General features: G+C 44.2%; 1 protein-coding gene across 1 annotated transcript; it reads right to left on the reverse strand.

The window, feature by feature from the left end:
- Window positions 1-14,892: 14,892 nt before the first annotated feature.
- On the reverse strand, window positions 14,893-16,587 carry GADD45G (growth arrest and DNA damage inducible gamma). The gene is made up of 4 exons (XM_054003179.1): window positions 16,464-16,587; window positions 16,248-16,349; window positions 15,929-16,142; window positions 14,893-15,565 (listed from the first exon to the last, which is right to left on the reverse strand). Exons 1-4 carry the CDS (start codon window positions 16,514-16,516, stop codon window positions 15,455-15,457), a joined length of 480 nt encoding a protein of 159 aa, XP_053859154.1. The 5' UTR covers window positions 16,517-16,587; the 3' UTR covers window positions 14,893-15,454.
- Between the last annotated feature and the right edge of the window lie 3,822 nt (window positions 16,588-20,409).

The following is a 20,409-nucleotide window of genomic DNA, read 5'->3' on the forward strand; positions in this document are numbered from 1 at the left end:
GTCTAGCGTTGTAATGAGCCAAATAACAACTGGCGTAATGGACCAGTGTGGCTCAAGAGAGAAAACTGTGTTTTCCTACAGAAGACGGTACACAAAGCAGCTTTTTGAGCACATTTTGGGAACCCCAGACTATGGCATGTAATATCATTGCACTGTCTGGGACTGACAGCATCCATGGATATGTGAAATGATTTAAGAGTAAGGCATGCAAGAGGAGAAAGAGAAAGAAGAATGTGGTATGGGCTTTGCAAAAGCTCCATATCTGCATTTGCAGGGGCTCTGCCAAGTGAAGTACAACTCTGTCCTGGAGCCAGACAAGCACTGGCAGGAGCCAGCATCAGGGGACAATGTCAAGGAAGGGAGGAGCATGCACCAATCAAAACAGAGTGCATATGGGTTTCACGTGAAGCCAAGACAGCCTTAAGCAGGTGGGAATGCTTAGGGCACAAAAGACTTATAATGGTTTTTGCAAAAGCAGACCCACGCACTGACTGCAGCAGGAGACAAACCCAGTGTGGAATGTTCTCTGAACATCTGCAGACCAGTCACTGCTCTTCACCAGAAACACTCTCCAGTCACCCAGTGGGTGGGAGCAGCATAAGCCAAAAGAAGTGTATCCTTCATGGGTACACACCTGAAATAAATTTTCAAATGCTTGGCCAGCTCCTTCTATTAGTAGGCTCTGTTACCTGATCCTCAATGACACTGAGAGCTGATCTGTGTTTCTCTGGCCTTAAGTCTGTCTTTACAAGCCATTTGGGAGCTAAGATGAAAGGGTGAATTAACTCATGGCAACTCCAGGAGGTTAGCAGAGGAGGATGTGATCTAACAAGGCTTTCTTCCTCTGTCCATTCTGAGTTGTGACCAAGCAGCTGAATTTCCCTTGAGTATCAAGGTCCAGAAATAAATATGTCCTGAGAACACTTGCAGAATGAAAAAGCTAATGGGTAATTTATGGGTAAAAAGATGGGGTAAAATTTAGATTTGAAAAGTCTACTGGAAGGCATCCAGTCTACCATCCTTCTCAAAGCAGGGCTAATAAATTCTGAAGCGAGACCAGGACCATTTTTTGTCAAGCTCTGAATATCTCCTGGGATGGGGACACTCAGCCTGCCCAGTGTTAAACACCCACTGGGGAAAAAACTGGTTTTCTTTATAGGTTGCTCCAATTTCCCATTGCTGAAATTTGTGGCAGTTTGCCTTTGCCTCTCATCCTCCTGCTGTGCAGGGCCCAGCAGAGTTTGGTTCCCAACTTCTCTACAGCCACCCATTAGGGAGTTGACAGTGGCAACTGATCAAGCACTCCAGTCCCCTCATTGCCTGGACTTGCTCCAAGTTATTGGTATCTTTCATGTGCAGGATGCAGGACTCCAGCTGCAGCCTCACCAGTGCTGAGAAGAGAGGAAAAAAACACATCCCCTGAAGCAGGCCAGGGTGCAATTTTCTTGCTGGATGGCCCACTCAATGTGCCAGCCAGCAGCTGGCAGCACCCTCACTACCCTTTCTGCACAGAAACTACTCTGGATTACCAGCCCCCAACTCACAATGTTGCATGGAGCCATACCATCCTACATTTATTGCCATCAGGGATTGCTGTGAGCTCCAGCTTGCTGGTGTGACCCTGCATGGCAGAACTGACCTCCTCGCCTCCATGCTGTACCCTCAGACTCAGGCTGTTCTCATCCCAGCATGCTGAACATTGCCAACACTGGGACAAATGTCCAAAGCTATGGATGGTGGAAATGAGATCCACCACACTTTTCCCATTGGTTTCATATGTCCCTTCAACACATAGTAACTGCGGATCACCCCCTCCTCCAAAGGAAAAGGACAGGGGAGTTCTTTGCACAATAATGCTACTTTTCTTACAATAAATGCCCAATGGGGCCTTTTCCTAAGCAGGATGGGAGGGGGGAGGGAAGCACGGACATGTCCAGGTAAGTTCACAATTCTTTCAACTCTCATTGTAAGTATTTCCTTTTAATTTATGCAATCTTACAAGTAAAAAAATCCTACACAATATTAGTTGTCAATTTTATAAATTTGCTTCATACTCCTTGAGAATTTTTGCTATACACAGAATTAAAATCATACTTTTATAAAACTCCTCCTAAGTAAAATGTGTGTTAGTTGTCCATCACTTTTCCTTCCTTTGAGGCACAGCATCCCTAGAGCGTAAGTTGTTTTTTGCTGGCTAATTTCCTTCAGTATTGCACAGTTAGTTTTATCATTTTTTTTTTTAGCAATTAGTTTCACTTCAGCAGTGCCCTCATAGTTTCAATATATTTCTATAATGAAATTAAAAAAAAAAAATATAGAAACTGTAGGCCTGTGATATTTGAAAAAAGTGTTCTGGATCTCAATTTGTCTTTCTTTCTCAGGTCAAATAATACATAGGCAAAACTAATTTCTAAACATAACCAGTAGATATATTTCCTCCTCACAAACTAGTTTAAAAACTTAAGATGACATGCATCTCACTGTGTCAAAAGACAGAGCACAAAGAAGTTACTTTCCTCATTTCTCTTTTCTTACGATGAGTTAAGGAACCTGGCCCATAGTAAAAATAGCTGTGGGCCACGATTCTCTTCTTTAGGTCAAGAGTTTAATTCCTTTTCACAGAGTATAGTTACAGAAGGATATCAGAATCTGCAAGTATGCTTTTGCCTGAAATGCTGTGTCCAATTTTGCTGATGGCAGGCTTCAAAAACTTTTCAGAGATGAAAAAAATTATCATGAGCTCCAGACCTTGACCTGCAGGCATCATCCACTGAGCAGTTGATTTTTTAAGAAAGGTCATTTTGTCTTTGCCTTCAGCTTACCCTAAAGACAATATGGCTGGTGGTTTTGGCTCACAGAACTCTTTCTCTGCAGAAAGACTGCAGTGACCCAGGATTTTGTTTAAGAGTCTCAAAAAGTCAAAGTCAGCCAGGACACATTTCTCTTCAAAGCATCCATGTTCTTAGAGCAAGCTATATACAAGTGTCATCCAATACAGTTCTCTTCCAAGACACTGGAGAAAGTAATATTCAATACTTCACAGGAAAAAAAAAAAAAAAAAAAAAAAAAAAAAAAAAGCAATATCCTTAGGAAAGCACAATGGTGGAAATAAAATTGTTTATGGTTTACCAAGACTTGCCAGGACATTGTACCCTTGCTAAGTCCTCCAAAACCTTTGGGGGAAAATCCCTTTCATTGTGGGTAAAATATCCCTCTATACACAGCTAGTAAGTAACATAAAGGTCAGATTCTGGGCAGGGATATAATAATAATAAAAATAATAACAACGACAACAACAACCACCACCAGCTCTGCTGAACTTTTGACCATGCTCCAGTTTAAAGAGCTCTAAACAAAGGAGCATCACCTTACAGCCAAGTGGCTTACCCTGGCTGCTGGTCTCCACTGATCACCCTTAGCACCCATTGCAATTCTAGACTAGACTAGTTCTACATGAGTGTTCCTGTACACGTAAAATGATAAAATTACCAAAATAACATTGCCTCTTTCGTATGATTTAAGTGGGAGGGAAAAAAATCCACCATGTTTGTTCAGCTTTATTTGACATTATTTTGTCAGCTCTTGGCTCCTCAAGGTGACATTCCTGAATATTTGGGGTTCCATTTGGGGTTCCCTGCTTACTTACCAACTAACAGCATCTGCTCATCTTCAGCCCTCAGATGTCTCACTGCATGCAGCACATGGAGCAGGTCTGCCCTACACTTTTCTTTTGTGAAGGGCAAACAGTCCCTAAATTTATAAATAAATCGCTTCCCAAACTTCATGGCTGTTTTTTTCTTGAAGAGGGTCACATCTGTCAAAGGCCTTGCAGGTTCTTTGAAGAAAACTGTGAATTGCAATCAGATGCACAATGGCTACATTTCAGTTTTATGTTTCTTCCCTGCTTCATTTTTAATTTTGACTGCATTACTGCCATGCCAGGAAAACATGCCTTTGTCTTTTTCAGCCTGCGTGACTGTGAGTGTGGGTGAGTGTGCATAGCTGGAGCAACAGCCCACATGCTTACAAGATAGATAGACTTGTTGGCTAATCATCCTGGCTGCGGACAGAGAGAGAGAGCAAGCAAGAGAACAGCAACTGAGGTAACTGTGCAGGAATGTAGAGTACCCAGCGCTGATGCCATGCTGAGTTTCAGTCCCTCATGTACACTCAAAAAACTAAAACTGCATATTACAATCATCATTAAGGTAGAAAAGGTAGACCATAAGTCTTGGAAGAGCAGCATTCCCTTTCCTACAAAAAGATGTGTTCAAGTTCGGCTGTAGAATCTGAAACCCATTTCCATACTTCCTCTTTCCCACGCTGTAGAAAAATCAGTAGGTGCCTTTCTAGGTTGGTTTTCTTGTGTTGCTGTGATTTTTTGAAGCGAGCTGCACACAATGCCTCCGTAAAGGAATCCAGTATTTCAATATGAAGACCTAGGTGCTGCCTCTAATTAAAAGTACATACCAAAAGTAAACACAGAAACATTTTCCTGGAGAAGCAGAAGCTAAGCAAATCTGAAGACAGTTAAATACTGCTATCAAAAGCATACATTGAACAGCAATAATTTTTTCCTTAGTAGGCACTGCAGCCTTGATTGAGTTCTAAAGTATAACTTAGAATAAAAGGCCTTTCTTCTGGACTAAATTCATAGTGAAGACTGCAATCTGCTTTTGGAAAAGTCATACTCGTTGACATGATTATTGGACTCTTCCAATGATACCTCTGCCCTTAAAGCAAACAGAATATGCATCTTCCCCTTTCACTCTAATGAGGATGAAAGGATCTACAGAAGCAGATTGCAGGGAGCAGAGCCATCTCCTTGTCAAATATCTTTATATACTCCACCTGGGAATTCTACTTTTCTGTATTTCCAGAACATTTTACTATGATTTTGACAACACACTTGCTCTGTATCTATCTCCAGTGCCTGAATTTTAAGAATTCAGCCTCTAAATAAGTTATGTTGAAAACATATATATATATATATATATATATATATATATATGAAAACATATGTTACTACAGTGCTAGACAGAGAAGTTCCCAGGGCTGCAAGTTTCTTAGGAGCTTCACATTTGGGAAGGATCCCTATAGGCTTGCCCTTTTCTGATGCCCTTCTCTAGACATCTGCTCTTTGTCAGGAGCAGGGAAAAAAAATATTAGGCAGGGTAGACCTTTATTTTGAACCTGTATGGTTATGTACTTTGCTGAACTTTGTCCAAAAGTCAAGCTATATTACTCATTGTTCAAAATGAATGTAAATGCTGGAAAATGTATTTATGAATGATCAAGTATTGCTACAACATTATCTATAAGAAAGAAGACACTGGTAACATCTAAAAGAAACCAGCAAAGTCAGTAGTGACAGAGATATATTACCTAATCCATCCTGCCAATGTCCATATACCCTATGACTTTTTGTCATAGGGATTTTTCTGGTTTGCTTTTAAAACTTGTTGTAATGCAGCATAACAGAGTCCATCATTGGTACATCTCATCTAATTGGTATCTACAAAAATAATAAATACATAGAAGTGTTAAAATAAAAATACACCCCAAACAACTGTAAGCAACTGGAAGGACAATTTATCTTTCAGGAATAGATCAGATCTCAAAATTAACATTATAATTTTTCTCTTTAGTGATTTTTTTAATAACGGTTTAGGAACGAATAACTGCATCAAAGAGGGACATTAGATGAGAAAAAAAACATATATTATTAAATATTGCCTGTTCTTTCGAACTGTGTAAAGTCAATCTCTGCTACTTGGAAGCAGAAAGTCAGTAAGAAGTGCAAAAAAAGAAAAGGACTGGTATTAAGGCACTTCTAGCAGGGATGATTATTACAGGCAATTAGGCTACATAATTGCCCCAGGAGAGGAAATCATCTGCTGCTAAGAAACAAAGAAACCTTAGTTCCTAGAACCAGCCCCTACCAGCCGATATGCTGCTGCTGTGGAAGGCTTTATGTAAGTATGTTTGGTAACCTCAATTGTGGCTTATATTCAGTTTTCATTTCAGTAAACCATATGCCTGTGGAAGATTAGAATGTTACTGCAGAAGTTGAATCAGATGGCTGCTTTCTTCTGCACTTATCACTAATGGAAATTTTATCTCCAGCTTGTGGAAGGAACTGGTGCTTCTGAAGTTTCTCACTAGTCTGATATTCTTCATAGCTTCAGGGAGTAATGGGGAACTTGTCCATGTTACACTTTTAGCAGACAAGCAATTGGCTCAGTGTAGATAAATCATCTGGGCAACGGGGAGCTCTGTGAAGCTGGGGCAGAGAGGAAGCCCATTCCCTTCCTGTGGGGCAGGAGAGTGGGTGGACTGGGTGCTTTGGGCATGTCGAGATCCATGAGTCTGAAACACCCCTGAGGCCATTACACCTTTGGCTTCTCAGAGAGTGACAACAGTGACATATTTCCTACCCTGTCCTGCTTTAACTTCAGCCCCTGCCGAAGAGGTACTGCAGAAACCTCAAGAGGACAACCAAATCTTACAGGAAGGCCCCTAGAAAGCCTAGAGTGACTGGCTTCTGGACAGGGAAGCTGCACGGATGTGTCTGAAGCTGTGGGCTCTGCAGAATCAGCAGTACAGGATGTGGGCCTAAAGGGGAGAAATTCAGGTTTGGGAGGTCGGGAACCAGTTCTTGCAAAATGTCCTCAGCCAGCCAAGGCTTGCGCAGTAGCATCAGCACTTCTGGGAGCAGAGCACACTCCAACATCTTCTCCACGGGGTCCTCCTGCATCTGGCCTGCATGGCTTTATTATCATAATTATGCTGCAATTTGCTTCAATGACACACTGCAGTAAGTTGTTAGTAATTCAGGTGAAGGTACAGAAAGGCCAGTCAAATATTTACCACGTAAACAAAGCATCATGTTATTCTTCAGACCCATGTGGATGCTCACACGTAACTTGCATGATGCAGCAGGGTTGTTATAATGTCCACAAGCTCTGTGCCTGTTTTCTCCTGGATGCCTGCCTTAAAACTTGATTGTGCGTGCTGCCAGATTTTGTTTCTGAAGCTGAATCATTCAGAAATCCTTCCTTCAAATATGATTTTCTGGAATATGTAATAAGTTATGAGCACATGCAGCAGGCTTGGCACCAGACAGGATACTGAGCTGTTGTCATATATCTGGACAACTGCTTTTATAGATCTTGTAGGACTTGGTTATTTTCAAGAGTTCTGGTCCAGCTGGTTCAAATATTCATTGTAGAACCTCATATAAAGTGTTCAGTCCTGCTGTCATAGGCACAGGATATGTCTTTTTGCCACCAAACTCCAGTGACCATTTCCATACCTGATGCCTCCCACTCAGCCATTTATCTAAGCTGTTCTTCCCTAAAAGGGAATTTTACTGCTTCTGCATTCAGACTACGTAGAACACCACTAAGCTCCTCTGGCAAGCCAGATACAGAGCAATATGTATTTCTTAGTGGTTAGATATAAAATAATTAGGAACGCCAAAACTTTATTATGCCATTGCTTTGAAAAACTCCATGTTACTTTTACCTGCTTGGTAAGGTACTCTTGCACAGCTCCTTCCTTTCTTGCTGGAATAAATTCAGTGCTATCTCATTGGCTCCTGCATGTCAGATGCCAAACCATGAGCCCTAGACACCAAGTGAACTGACAACTGTTGAAAACACAACACAAGACAAATAGTTATTTGAAAATGCAGTCTAGATGTATGTGTAGAGGAGGTACAAGAGTCAAGAAACCCTTTGCATAGTTTTCTGAGAGTTGCTATTGTTTTTCCACTAAGTGACCTGCCCCATGGGAACTGTGCAACACAGGCAGACATTCATAGCACCGTATCAAATTCGTTGGTTTGTTTCTTCCATTGAAACAGGCTGGCTTGCTGAGAGAGGAAAACCAGGGAATTCCATTCTGCAGCAGTGTTCTAGTGGTAAATTTTCTTCTGACAAAAGTTGGAGCAGAGCACCCAGAGACAAAATACCAACCGATTTATATAGTATCAGTTTTGAATCATTCTACATATTCTTCCTACATGTATATGAAGCAATGCTTATGTGTGAGAAGCCATTTGCATATACCCTACAAGGATATGTGTACTATGTTTAGTTAAACGCAGTGTTTCTCCTCCGGAAATATGTCCAAATTATTTTACAAGTACAACTACCATAACTCAGTACTAGTGTTAGTTATCTATTTTTTTTTTATTTAGCCACCAGCTCCTCCAGTGCTTCTCAGGGCTTGGCTCTAAATTAGGAATTATTTTACATATTATATACATCTTGGAGAGAAGAAAAATATTATAAAATTAAAGATGTACCTTAGCACAGGGATAAAAACACAACATATTTCTCAATTAAACAATATTTTCACATGTGTTACAGGCCATGGAGAATGGCTATGTGCCCGAAAGCTGATTTAGATGCTATAAAAGCAAACAAGTGGCACTTTAAAAAAGTTATTTAAATCAAAAAAAACAGATTCAGAAATGGAAAACGTCTCTTTCCAGAGCACCATGCAATCTATCTTTGCTGTAAATTAGACTTGATAGCCAGATGGTTGGAGAGACCTGGAACAATTTCTGTCATCACATTTAATAGGCAGAAAGCATGCTTCTATTACCTGTGGCCCCATAACACAATCAAAAGCACCTGGTTTTGCACTTGTACAATACGGTCTGACTTTGTGAGGCAGTGACCTATGCAAGGCTAAGCCTGGTATCAGTGGGAGTGAGTGATTCCAATCCCAGACAAGATAGGCTGTGTACAGCCTTTCTATCATTCCCCTGCAGGAGGTATAGCTTCCAGATAAGATGGTAATTCAGTACAAACCATGCAGTGCTTGTTATTGCTTTCTTCATCCTCAAATTGTTTGAAGAACTACAAAACATTTGCAAACAGAAACAGAAACAGAGCAGAATGTGAGACAGAGAGCATCTTTGCATTAGCAAAAGATGCAACTGATACTTCAGAAAAAGGGAAGTGTTTTACCATACTTCCATTTTTAACTATATACAACTTCACTCCTCACATACCATAAACATGCCTTCAACAGCACAGAAGCACCTACTGACATAATGCAATTTTTTGTTGCATTAACTCCTATATCTGGAAAAATAGCTTAGAGTAAGCAGGTTGCTTTAAACATAGGCAAACATAAAGCAGAGAAATGTTGTACAAGACCAAAGATAAGACCAATTGTGGCACTGGTGTAAGATCCCATAGTCTCTCACTTGGGAGCGACAATCTCCTACTATGCAATGAGATGCATCACCTTGCACTTACTATATTTTTAAAATTGTTTGTGACATCGCTACAACTTAATTCAGGGATTCAGATCTTAATGCAAGGTTTTCTCTTGGGGTATTCATCCTTATGCCATCTGGAAATCATCTGCAACTCTTTTGTTCCATTGCACCTGTGTAGAAAGTCCAGCTGCATGAGTGGCAGCTGGAGTGGATAGGTTCCACGCCGGGTAGCCCCTGCTTTGGCCAGCACAGGATTCATGCAGTGCCTGCCTGTCCTGTGGGGTGGCACAGCAGCAGGGCGGGAGCATCACGCACGGCTCATGAGGCCACCTGCTCCTCAGGCACAAAGGCATCAGGCCAGGCAAAGCTGTCCTGACACTGCCAGTTGGGCAGTGCTGGCCTATTACGAAAACTACCTTTGGCAACCACTTCTAGAAATAGTCCCATTCATCGTTCTTGCCTCAGAAACAATTAAATTCAGCAAGCTGCTGCCAAAGCAGATTTTTAACCCTGTTAATTCAGAGCATGCAATTGTTTAAAACAAATTGGTATGTGTATTACACTAAAATCACTTCTTTTGTGAAAAGTAGGCCAACGTACTTCTCTTCTTTGACTGCCAAGACTTGCCTATTTACTCTTAATCAGCAAATAATTGTGCTGTATGTACCTCAAGTATGGTCCCGTGAACTGAATGCGCAATGGCAGCTGGAAAGCATTAGGAGGTCCCTTAGAATATGTCTTCTGGCTTGGTTTCTTCCATGAGAAACCCTGATTGCATGGTCCAGCTCTGTTCAGCTGTGTGAACCAAAGCAGGCCACAGGACAAGATCCACGGGTTCATTCCAGCCACTTGACTGATCCAAGCTAGAACATTTAATACAGATGTGCCCTTACAGTACACATTCTTAAGGAGAGGAGCAAAGCCTCAATCAAGGCAAGTTTATGGCTATACAGCTGAATAAGTTTAGCCGTAAGCTGGAGAGTTTTGGTTCTAGGCTCACAGTTGAGCATATTGGTATCTAAATGCACTTAGTACATGTCTTGTTTCTGAAATACAAATTTGAAACTTTGGGCCTTAGCTATGTATGCATTTCAAGAGAAGTTACTACGCACCATTGCTTCATGCTGGCTTCAATAGGATGTGAAAGCTATGTTGCTACAGCTTAGATACCCCCAAAATGAGAATAGGAAACAAAACTCAAATTTCCCACTCTGAATTTTTTTTTAATTCAAGGTCTAGTGGGACAGAAACTTCTTGTGATACTAAAATTCATATTACATGTTCTTTGTTAAATTTTGTCACTATTCTGCAATGGATTATAATACATGAGACTTCCTACCAGGGTTATAACAGTTTTTGTCAAAATAATATTCAAAAAAGGTAGCTTTTTTCTTGCCAGTAGTAGCTCAGAGGCAATATAAAAACAGAAACTAAACTTCATGTTATTTTCTATAGCTATTTCTCCAATCCTAGGAAGAAAAGCAAATAACCAACCAATCAAACCAAACAAAAAAAAAAAACCCCAAAACAAAACCAAAAAAATAGTTGAACAAACTAATTTTGAATTAGCGGTGTGTGTTGATACTAATATTGCAAAGTCATGATTTCAAAGTAAAGTCAGCTCTACAGAGAGCTGACACACAGAATGAAGTAACTTTGTATTATTTTCAAGCATAAAAAGAAAATAAGCATGGCAAAATGATCATATGCCTGTGCAATGGAAGACTGGAGGAGACACTATAAACACTATAACTATGATGTATGGGATCTGATCATACTTTTAAAGATACTGATACATTCAAATCAATATTTCACATACATTCCAATAGTCAGAAGCTTGTGTATAGTGCTATCTTATTGCAGAACAATGTAGAATAATACAAGTATTCACTCTTTCAGTATTAAATAATTTTACAAGAAATAGTAATACCGTTTTTTCAATATCCTATTGTTGCATTTTCAGACTTTACTAAGTACTCACTGTGTGAGTAAATGGATGATGAAATGGATAAGGAATAAGCAGGAATGAAAAGCAGTTTTCATAAAAACCTGTAGAAAGAGTGGCTCTGTTGGGGTGGTATGTACTGTCTGTACAGCTCCATCCCTCTGCCAGTCTTGGATTCTGCCACTGCTGCTGTGCAGTGAATGAAGTCTTGTGGATGCATAGTCATGAGCCCAGCTGTCCACAACATGTGCCCCTACAAGGAATACAATGGTCACACATCCTTCTCCACACATCTCTCTTCCACACACGTGATGGCATTTGCTTCCACTTGTAAGATACTGCCTGCATACTTGCCTTGTTTTAACACAGGCACACACTGCTCTTTCCTCCTCATGTCAGGGGATCTGAGAGCTGGCATAAATAGATTTGTTGAGATGAGCCAGGTCTCCCTTATGTGTCAGACAGCAGTGCTGTGGCATGTTCCTGACACTAGCAATTTTGCAAAGATCTTCTCCTTACAGAACACACATTAATTCAAACAGCCTCCACCTATAACTAAAACTCCACCAGTGTGCAGAAATCTAAGCTCCTTCCCTGAGCATCCAGAGCTATAAACACTGTTTATATTATCCAGCATATGCACAGATTTTATGCAAACTTTATTTTGTGCAGTAGTTTGCCTTCCTCTTCATAATATTCCTTTTATTATCTTCCTTTTTGTATTTTCTACTCCACAGGAAAGGAGGAAGCATTACTTACAACTGCATGCTAGTATTCATACATATATCCTGATAAGATGGTAATGCAGTTAATACAGCACAAAGTGAAACTGTCAGATATCTGAAGAGATGACTATCTATAACCACAAAGGTAAAATGATGCACAGAAGTGTTGCAGGAAGAAAATACCATTAAGAGAAGGAAACCACATATGAAGGGAAATTCCTGTCAGTCATTACCATTAGGTGGTGAAATAGATACACAGAAAAAATGCAAAGTTATTGCTCAAAAAAATTTAAATTAAACTTTACGCATCACTTCATTAAAAAAATATACCTAGAAATATAGTCAGCAAAACACCGAAGCTATGATGACAATATTGAAATACACAGTTTTTATCACCTACTTGCACACAAGTGAAGAGCCTGAAGGAAAGCACAGCCAGAAGCACTATCAACCTGTTAACTCCACTCCATGTCCTGCACCTTTTGCCATGATCAGCTGATCATACCCTGAAGAACCACCTTTATTGTTAGCATCTATTAACTTCAGTCTCCTCTTCAGAGCCCCCTGACATGGCCACCATGGCACAGCACAAACCAGCCTGTGCAGACTATGCAACACAGCTGGGAGGGGGGCACCTTGGCAGAGCTCCCAGTGGTTCTGGAAACCCACAGTGCCTCTCTCCCGGGAATGTCTGTCTTCTGGGAAGGCAAAGTACATGCATATTGCTCACAGACACAAGAGACTAGTGTTGCAACCTCCAGATCTCCCAGGTACTTGACAAAACATCCTGGACATCTGATGAGCCAACCATCTCCCAACCAGCTGTTCCCACAACAGTCAATAATACCCAAGCCTACTCTCTATCTTTAACAAATGTCTAGTTGCTCTTTGTGCAGTTATATATCTGAGCATGTAAAGATGTAGATACTGGCTGCTGAATTTTTGCTACATTAAGTAGTGTTGATCATTACAGAGACTTGCAGCAGCACATAACTTGCATGTCAGAGCTGCCTTTGGTTGCAGCACTGCAATAATAATATTTGCAGGCTAACTCAGTTTTGTACAATTTCCATTACAGTGTATTTGCAGTGATCAATAAGGGATTTCAGGAGAATCGTAGAGGTCACTAAAATAAGAAATTGTGTACCTCTCATGGGGCACAGCTTAGTTTCACAAGGCTGAAGGAGAAGGTCGCCCTCCTATCTTTCATAAGACTGGAGGAAACATCCTCACAAGAGTATTTTGGTGTTGCCCCACTAATTTCCTTGTTTGCTGCATAGTATACTCCTTCCATAAAAGCTGGGAAGTTCTACTTCCCACCAGGTACCACTATCGATGCCTACTGTCTCAGTCAACAGACCAGTTACACTTACTCTCTGCTATCCTTTAATGATTTATGTAATTGTATACATGCGTGAGAACTTCCTTTAGTCTTCTCAGGCTCGTTTAAACCACTCAAGGCTGTAAAGTACTGCTTACACTTCACATGAAAGTTGAATTCAGGACAGTCCACTTTAATCTGTTCTTGGCTCTGAGTACTGATTAGGCCCCAAGCAAAGAGCAGAAATATGTTTCTTGGCTGTAAAATGAAGAAACCTGCACTTGCTAAGAGAAAAAAATATAAAAATGTCTAATAAAGCACCCACACTTGATACATTCTGTGTAGCAGGGCAACTGCCTTAAAGGCAGTTTCTGTTATCACAGCTGCCAGAGTTGTTTATTCTCTTGCTTCTCCATATGACTTTTCTCAGAGTCCTAGACAGACACCAGTTGCTGAGTGTGGGTTAAGTAGAAAAACAGGCTGTGCAGAAACTCCTGTATCTTAAGTGCAAAAATGAATACTTACAGAGGTCTGAGGCCCCCATAGTGTTTACTTCAGTCTAAGCTCTGGTTATGCTGCCAGCCCACAGCCTCTCATGACACAGTAACAAAGGCCAAACACTGCTAGATACCGCCTGTACAAGGAAGCATATTCCAGGAATGCTGGAGCTGAATTTGAACTTCCCTTATCAGGAACAATGAAACTGAGAGCAAGCAGCTTCCTTGCTCAAGTGGAAATTACCACTTTTCAGCAAGTGCTACTGTCAATCACTGCAAGCCAGCCCATTGGAAATGCAGTTGTGATAACTGAGTGGTTTTAGTGCCTATAAAGGAAGTGAGTAGTTTAGCTTTCTTGCTCTGTGGAGAGGGGATTATTACTGTGCCATTTTAATGTCAAGTCCTGGAGTACATGCATAGTTTGTGCACAAAAATGGGGTGATGTTTTCCCTTTTAACATAGGGCCAAATCAACCCACCCATATTAACTTTTCATGACAGAATCTCTAAAAAGGGCCACACCATCCTTAAATTGTTTTGGACTTAATTTGGTGTTGTCATGCAATTAGGTTTCACAAAATTGGCTTCTGGACTGACAGCTTCTATTGTTACAGCATATGGCAATCAGAGAGCAGCTTGTGGCAGATGTGATGTTTATTCACCATTTGCTAGTTTTAGATTTAATTATGTCACTCTAATCAAAGCAAATGTTAGATGTGTTTGACATCTAAGGAGTTTTGCAGCCCCCCCATCATGTTTAAGCCACTTCTGTCAAGTGGAAACACGTCAGCTCTGAATGCATCTAAGTCATATTTAAGAATCAATGATGCAATTTACTGGAGGTCTGTATTCCAAAAATCCATGTTTCTAACATGCCTTGTGCTCCTCCAGCAGACTACAAAGACCTCCTATTACAATAAGTGAGCTCATTAGGCATGCGACTCCTTCGTCTTGCAAGCTGTTGCGATAAGCAGCTGTTACAAGAGGGTAAAAGGTTGAATTATCAACTTGGACAGCACAGCACTTCATTCAGCCAGCCCAGCAAAGTATTTGAGCAATAACTCCATTACTGTGAAGTAGATCTTTGACTACAGCACACAAGCAAAACATCAGCGGTATTTCAGTGACATGCTTCCCCACACCCAGCAAGCAAGACACTCCCAGAAATTAATTGTCAAAAATTTATTATGAAAGCTTCAATAGCAGCAAATATTTCAATAAAAGTTATTGCGGTATTAAAACAGATCTGCAGAGTGACCCAAGAGGCCTGTTGAAGTCTGTCTGCTTTGGAATATCTGCATTTGTCTTAGTAACCAATCCCCAATACTCCATAAATATTGATATATTTTCTCCTGTGCTTTGCAGACAGCACCAACAGTTCCTAGTTACAGTACTCTATCCAGTCCTTCTGGAAAGTTTTGGCCCACTTCCCTCAACTTTCCCTCTCCCTTCTGAAACAGCTCCAATAGCCAAACTTGCAATACTTCTTTCAGTTCCATGGTATGTCAGCCTCTCCACGGTTGCAGCCTACTGAGGCTCACTGGTGAGATGAGCTGTTTTCCTCTTTCTCCTCTGTAAGAGCCCACTGCATGCCAGCCTGAGGCACTTTAATCCAGTCTCTTGACCAGGCTAATCCATGGAATCAGCAGCTTGTTGCACATTTTGGTGAACGCACAGCACGTTGAGAATGCAACAAAGGTTTCAGCCTCCCCGGTGCACCAGGTGACCATCACTCAGGCAGGGTGATAGTTGGCACCCAGTCATTGACATTTCTGCTCTCTTCACAAAACAAGTTCAGCTTCTCCAGAGCTGGGTCCTTCCAACCTTCTTCATTTGGGTTCTGCAAAAAAAGAAAAAAGTTGCACACCGTGAGTGCTGCCCGCCAGCTGAGGTCATCATAATATTTACAGAAGCATTAGCTTAGGACTGACTTCCAGACAGTTTCTGTCCTAACACAGACAAGACAGGAAGCAGAGATGCTGCCCTTGTGGACAGCGGAGGAAATCCAGTTACGAGAAGTTCTGCCTCCTCCTCCTCCTACTACGACTCAGCTGACTCGCTGCGTGCCAAGCGCTCTATCTGTGCCCAGCAGTGGACTCGACCACCCGCAGCGGGCGAAGGGGCCGTCCCTGGCGGGCTCTGGCAGTGCGGGGCAGAGCCGGCAGCGCCGGGGGAACACGCTCGCCACCCGCAGGACACCCACCGTGATGAGGATGCAGTGGAGATCGCGCGGCTCCCCGGAGTCCTCGCTGGGCCCCACGATGGCCGCCAGCTTGGCCACGTCGTTCACCCGCACGATGTCGATGTCGTTCTCGCAGCAGAAGGCTTGGATCAGAGTGAAGTGGATCTGCAGGGCGATGTCCCCCTCGTCCTCCTGGTCCGCAGCCAGCACACAGAACGCGACGTTGTCGGGGTCGCTGCAGGAGGGGAGCAGCCTGATGAGTCCCGCGGTCGGCACCAGCCGCCCCGCAGCCCCGCCGGGCTGACTTACACACTCCCCCTGCCCCCGCCGCCGTACTTACACATTCATCAGCTTGGCCGACTCGTAGACGCCGGCGGTGAGGCAGCCTCGGCGCTGCGCCGACACCAGCAGCTCGCGGAGGGCCGTGCCGGCGCCCTGCATCCTGCGGGCCGAGAGAGGGCACAGGGTCAGCGCGGTGCTGCCGCCACAACCACCGCCGCCCCGAAACCGCCCGCTACCCGCTTTCCTCGGCTCCCCAGCGCCCATCCGCACGTACCAGTCGTGGCCCTCAGGCATGGGCTGCTGTCCGTGGATCTCCTCCAGAGTCATAGCAGTTAGTCCGCAGAGCCCCGCAACTCCCCCGAGCTCTCGCTCCGCGCAGCCCGTGAGCGCTCTAAGGCGGCAGTCGCCAGGCGTGCGCTACTTATAGGCCTCGCGGGCGCCTCCCGGCCTCCCATTGGCCGGCGGGGGGAGAAAGGGGCGGCTTTATTATGTTAATCGGCGCGCGCCGGAGAGGAAGCTCCGGGCGGGGGGGGGGGGGGGCGGGGCGGTGAAGAGTGGCTCGTGCCGGGAGGCCACGTGGGGCGCGCGGGGGGCGCGCAGGCACGCGCCGGCCCGAGCCAGCGGTGCCAGCGGTGCCAGCGGTGCCAGCGGTGCGCCTGCCGTGCCAGCGGTGCCAGCGGTGCCAGCGGTGCGCCTGCCGGGCCAGCGGTGCCAGCGGTGCCAGCGGTGCCAGCGGTGCGCCTGCCGGGCCGGCGGTGCCAGCGGTGCCAGCGGTGCGCCTGCCGGGCCAGCGGTGCCAGCGGTGCCAGCGGTGCGCCTGCGGTGCCAGCGGTGCCAGCGGTGCGCCCGCCGTGCCGGCGGTGCGCCTGCGCTCGTGGCCGCTGCCTGCACACCGCTCGCCGGTAGGCACTGGCAAGTAGTAAGGCGATTTGTGTCCAAAGACTTGGAACGGAAAATCTGTACAGTGCAGGGGAAATTTAAAAAAAAAAAACAAAACAAAAAAAAAAAAAGTTTTATTAATATGGTTTCTGCAAACGTGTACGCCGAGAAGGGACAGCCCCTGTAATCAAGGCTAAGGGCATCTCTCTAGAGGTCTTGGGCTGTACTGTGCAGTCGTCTGGTGATGTTCAGCAGTGGCCCCGGCTGCAGGAAGTCCCCCCCGTGCCCTGGTCTGTATGAACAGGAGCATGGCCAGCCGGCCGAGGCAGGTGATAATCCCCCTCTGCTCAGCACTCACGGGACAACAGCAATGTGGTCTGTCCGGTTTGGGCACCCCCGGCCGGGGAAACACGCCGATAAACTGGAGCAAGTGCAGATGAGGGCACCGAGGTGTCCAAAGCTGCGGCGCTGTCCTGCTCTGCAGGCTGAGGGACCAGGGCCAGTTCAGCCTGCGGAAGGCAAAGTTTGGGCAGCAAACTGCAGTCCCCAAAACCTGTCGAGTGATCATTTGGAAGATAATACCAGGATCTTCACAGCAATGCCCAGTGGAGCAGGAGACAATGAGCCGAGTGCAAATCAAGACGCTCAGAAGGGATGTAAGAAAAATCCTTTCTCCCTAAGAACAGTCAAGCAGCGGAGCAGGCTCCCTGTCCAGGGAGGCTGTGTAGATTTCATCCTTGCAAGATTGCCCCGATGCAGACCTGTTCTGAGGTCACTGGTAATCCTTTTGCAGGCTGTACTGGCCTATGATCCTGGGAGAGAGGGGTGGAGTGAGCAAACAGATTTATTTTTTTTTTTTTCAGTCAGGCTTTATTAAAAATGGCTGTAATTTGGACAGTGTTCATAATTAATTCAGAGTGAAACGAGTGTGATTGCTGAACTCAGATTTGAACCTGTTTGTCAGCAAACCAAGCAAGAAAAAAAGCACATTTTCCCGCTGTGAATGAACGCAGACAGTGTTAAAAGGCAAATCACTTTTCACTTTTCACGTCCCTTCAGCGTCTGACACGCTTAGGCTTAAGCTCATAGTTAGCATTTGTCACCACCGAGTCACCGCTTCAGAGCAGCCCCGAGCGGTTTCACAGAGGTTGTGGAGAGCCACCTTGGGGTAACCGGTGCTACTGCGACCTGTCCGGACCGACTCCAGCGGGCTGCACCGGCAGACCTCTCTAACTTGTCACCCTTGCTGTTCACTAGCCTGCAGCCGCGTCGTCCCCATCCGAATGTGTTGAAACACGGGGATGTCCTTTCCAGTACTTCACTGGGAGTCCTGGATGAAGCACGTCTTATCTGTGACTGTATATGCTATACTCTGCTCAGTTTCAGTCTCTTTGAACGTCATAGTTTCCAGAATGCCACTCAAACAGAGCCACTTTAATGAGCTGCCGTGTTTCTACTTCCAGTTGTTTCTAGTGACCCTGGTGACGCTGCAGGTGACAGCATTCGACCTGGCAGTAATAATCACTTAGTGAGTTGCCATTTTAAACTAGTGACAACATAGGCATGATGTCTGCCAGATACATCCAGCCTCTCTGAGAACATTTCTCTGATGTCTACAGAGCTGTCAGTACTGGAGAGAAAACTCTTCATTGTAAACACCAGTTCTCAAGCCTCACAATCTTTTTTACCCTACTAACGTGCAAAGGCTTGGAAACCAAACCAGTGACCTGTCAGTCTGAATTAGATTGAGAAGGGCATAAATTCTTACTTTGCTTTCTCTAAAAAAGATGTGAGAAGTTTCCAGAAAATTCTTTCCTGGCCTGTATTCAGGCAAGTGCAATTATCTCCACTTGCTGGAATTAGCATAGAGTATATAGCATGTACCGTTCATTCTCAAAATATAAAAACCCTTCATACATCTGCTTCTTTCTTTTTCCTGTTTCTTTTCTCTAAGTATATAAATGGGGATGAATGCAGAAGAATAGCTTGAATGGTAAGACACATTAAGTGGTATGTCTCTTAGAAATATGCAAGGGCCTGTTTCTGATGAAATAGGTGGAAAATCCAGAACTGACTCACAGCTTTGAAAGATAATGATATCAGCTATGACTTTGATGACTTTCTCATTACAGTAGAAGGGAAAGTTACTTAAGATGGATCCGAATTAGTAAGCCAAAGTAACTCAGAGTGGAGAACAAGAGTATATGTGTAGGTAGTAGTAAAATATATATAACTGTCTAGTTAATAAAGTGATATATTGAACCTTATTAACACATTAGTCCTTCGACATGCAAACTTCCAGTTTCAGCTTAATGATGCAGCACCCCGGAATTAAGGCTTCTTGACATCATACTTTTCAGTGTATGGAAACACCATACTTGACATCATACTTTTCATTATTCCTGGGTCTCCTAGCACAGATGGTGCTGAAGGCCATGAAGCATTACTAGATACTTGATCCAGCTTATTTCAAACCACAGTATCAACACTACGCCTCTGACACAGAAGAGGAGGTGTAGAAAGCAGTGCTTTGCAAGCCCAAGGCCCCGTCCCTGGTTCGAAGGCATCAGCTCTGCAGATGTGTTACCTTTGACACCTAATAAGCAAACTGAACTTTAATGAAGGCTGGTCTCTACTGCTTGCTTTCTTGGTCTTTTCCTCCTGTGGTTTTAGTACATTTAACTGGTGGGCACAGACCTTTGGTGGATCAACTCCTGAGTGCTCGAAATCATCCTGTAGGTCCAGGGCGAGATGGGGGCCGGCGGTGAATTTCACATGGCAACAGCACTCAGACGTGGGCGAGTGGTTTCTGCCGTCGCTGCTGACAGCCCTGGTGTAAGGCCAGTGCCACATCCCCGTGCTCCCCTCAGCACGGCAAGGCTCGATGCAGACCCTTCCTCTGGGTCCGGGCCCGGGGTGCCGCTGCCGCCCGGCGCTGCGCTCGCCGCAAAGCCTGCGCTGACCTCTCGTGGCCGCGCGGCGGATCGCTGCCGGCTCCCGCAGCAGCCACGGCTCCGAGGCGCTGGTCCCCTCCTCTTCCCGGGCCCGGAGCGCTTACAACGGAGACACAGGAAGATAAAAACAGACAAACAAACAAAAACAACAAACAAAAAGCTTCACACACAAAAAAAAAAACACCACAAACAACAGCCAACCAACCAACCAAAAAAAGTAGACCTTGACATACCCTACGCAGAGAAATCCCCTAAAGTGTGTTACCTGATCCACAGACGTGCTCGAGGAAAGGAAGGATCTACAGAGATCTGGACAAACTCGGTCGGTGGGCCAAGGACAACGGCATGAGGCTCAATAAGGCAAAGTGCTGGGCTCTGCGCTTTAGT

Source organism: Vidua macroura, chromosome Z (genome assembly GCF_024509145.1).
Source record: "Vidua macroura isolate BioBank_ID:100142 chromosome Z, ASM2450914v1, whole genome shotgun sequence".
NCBI lineage: Eukaryota > Metazoa > Chordata > Aves > Passeriformes > Viduidae > Vidua > Vidua macroura.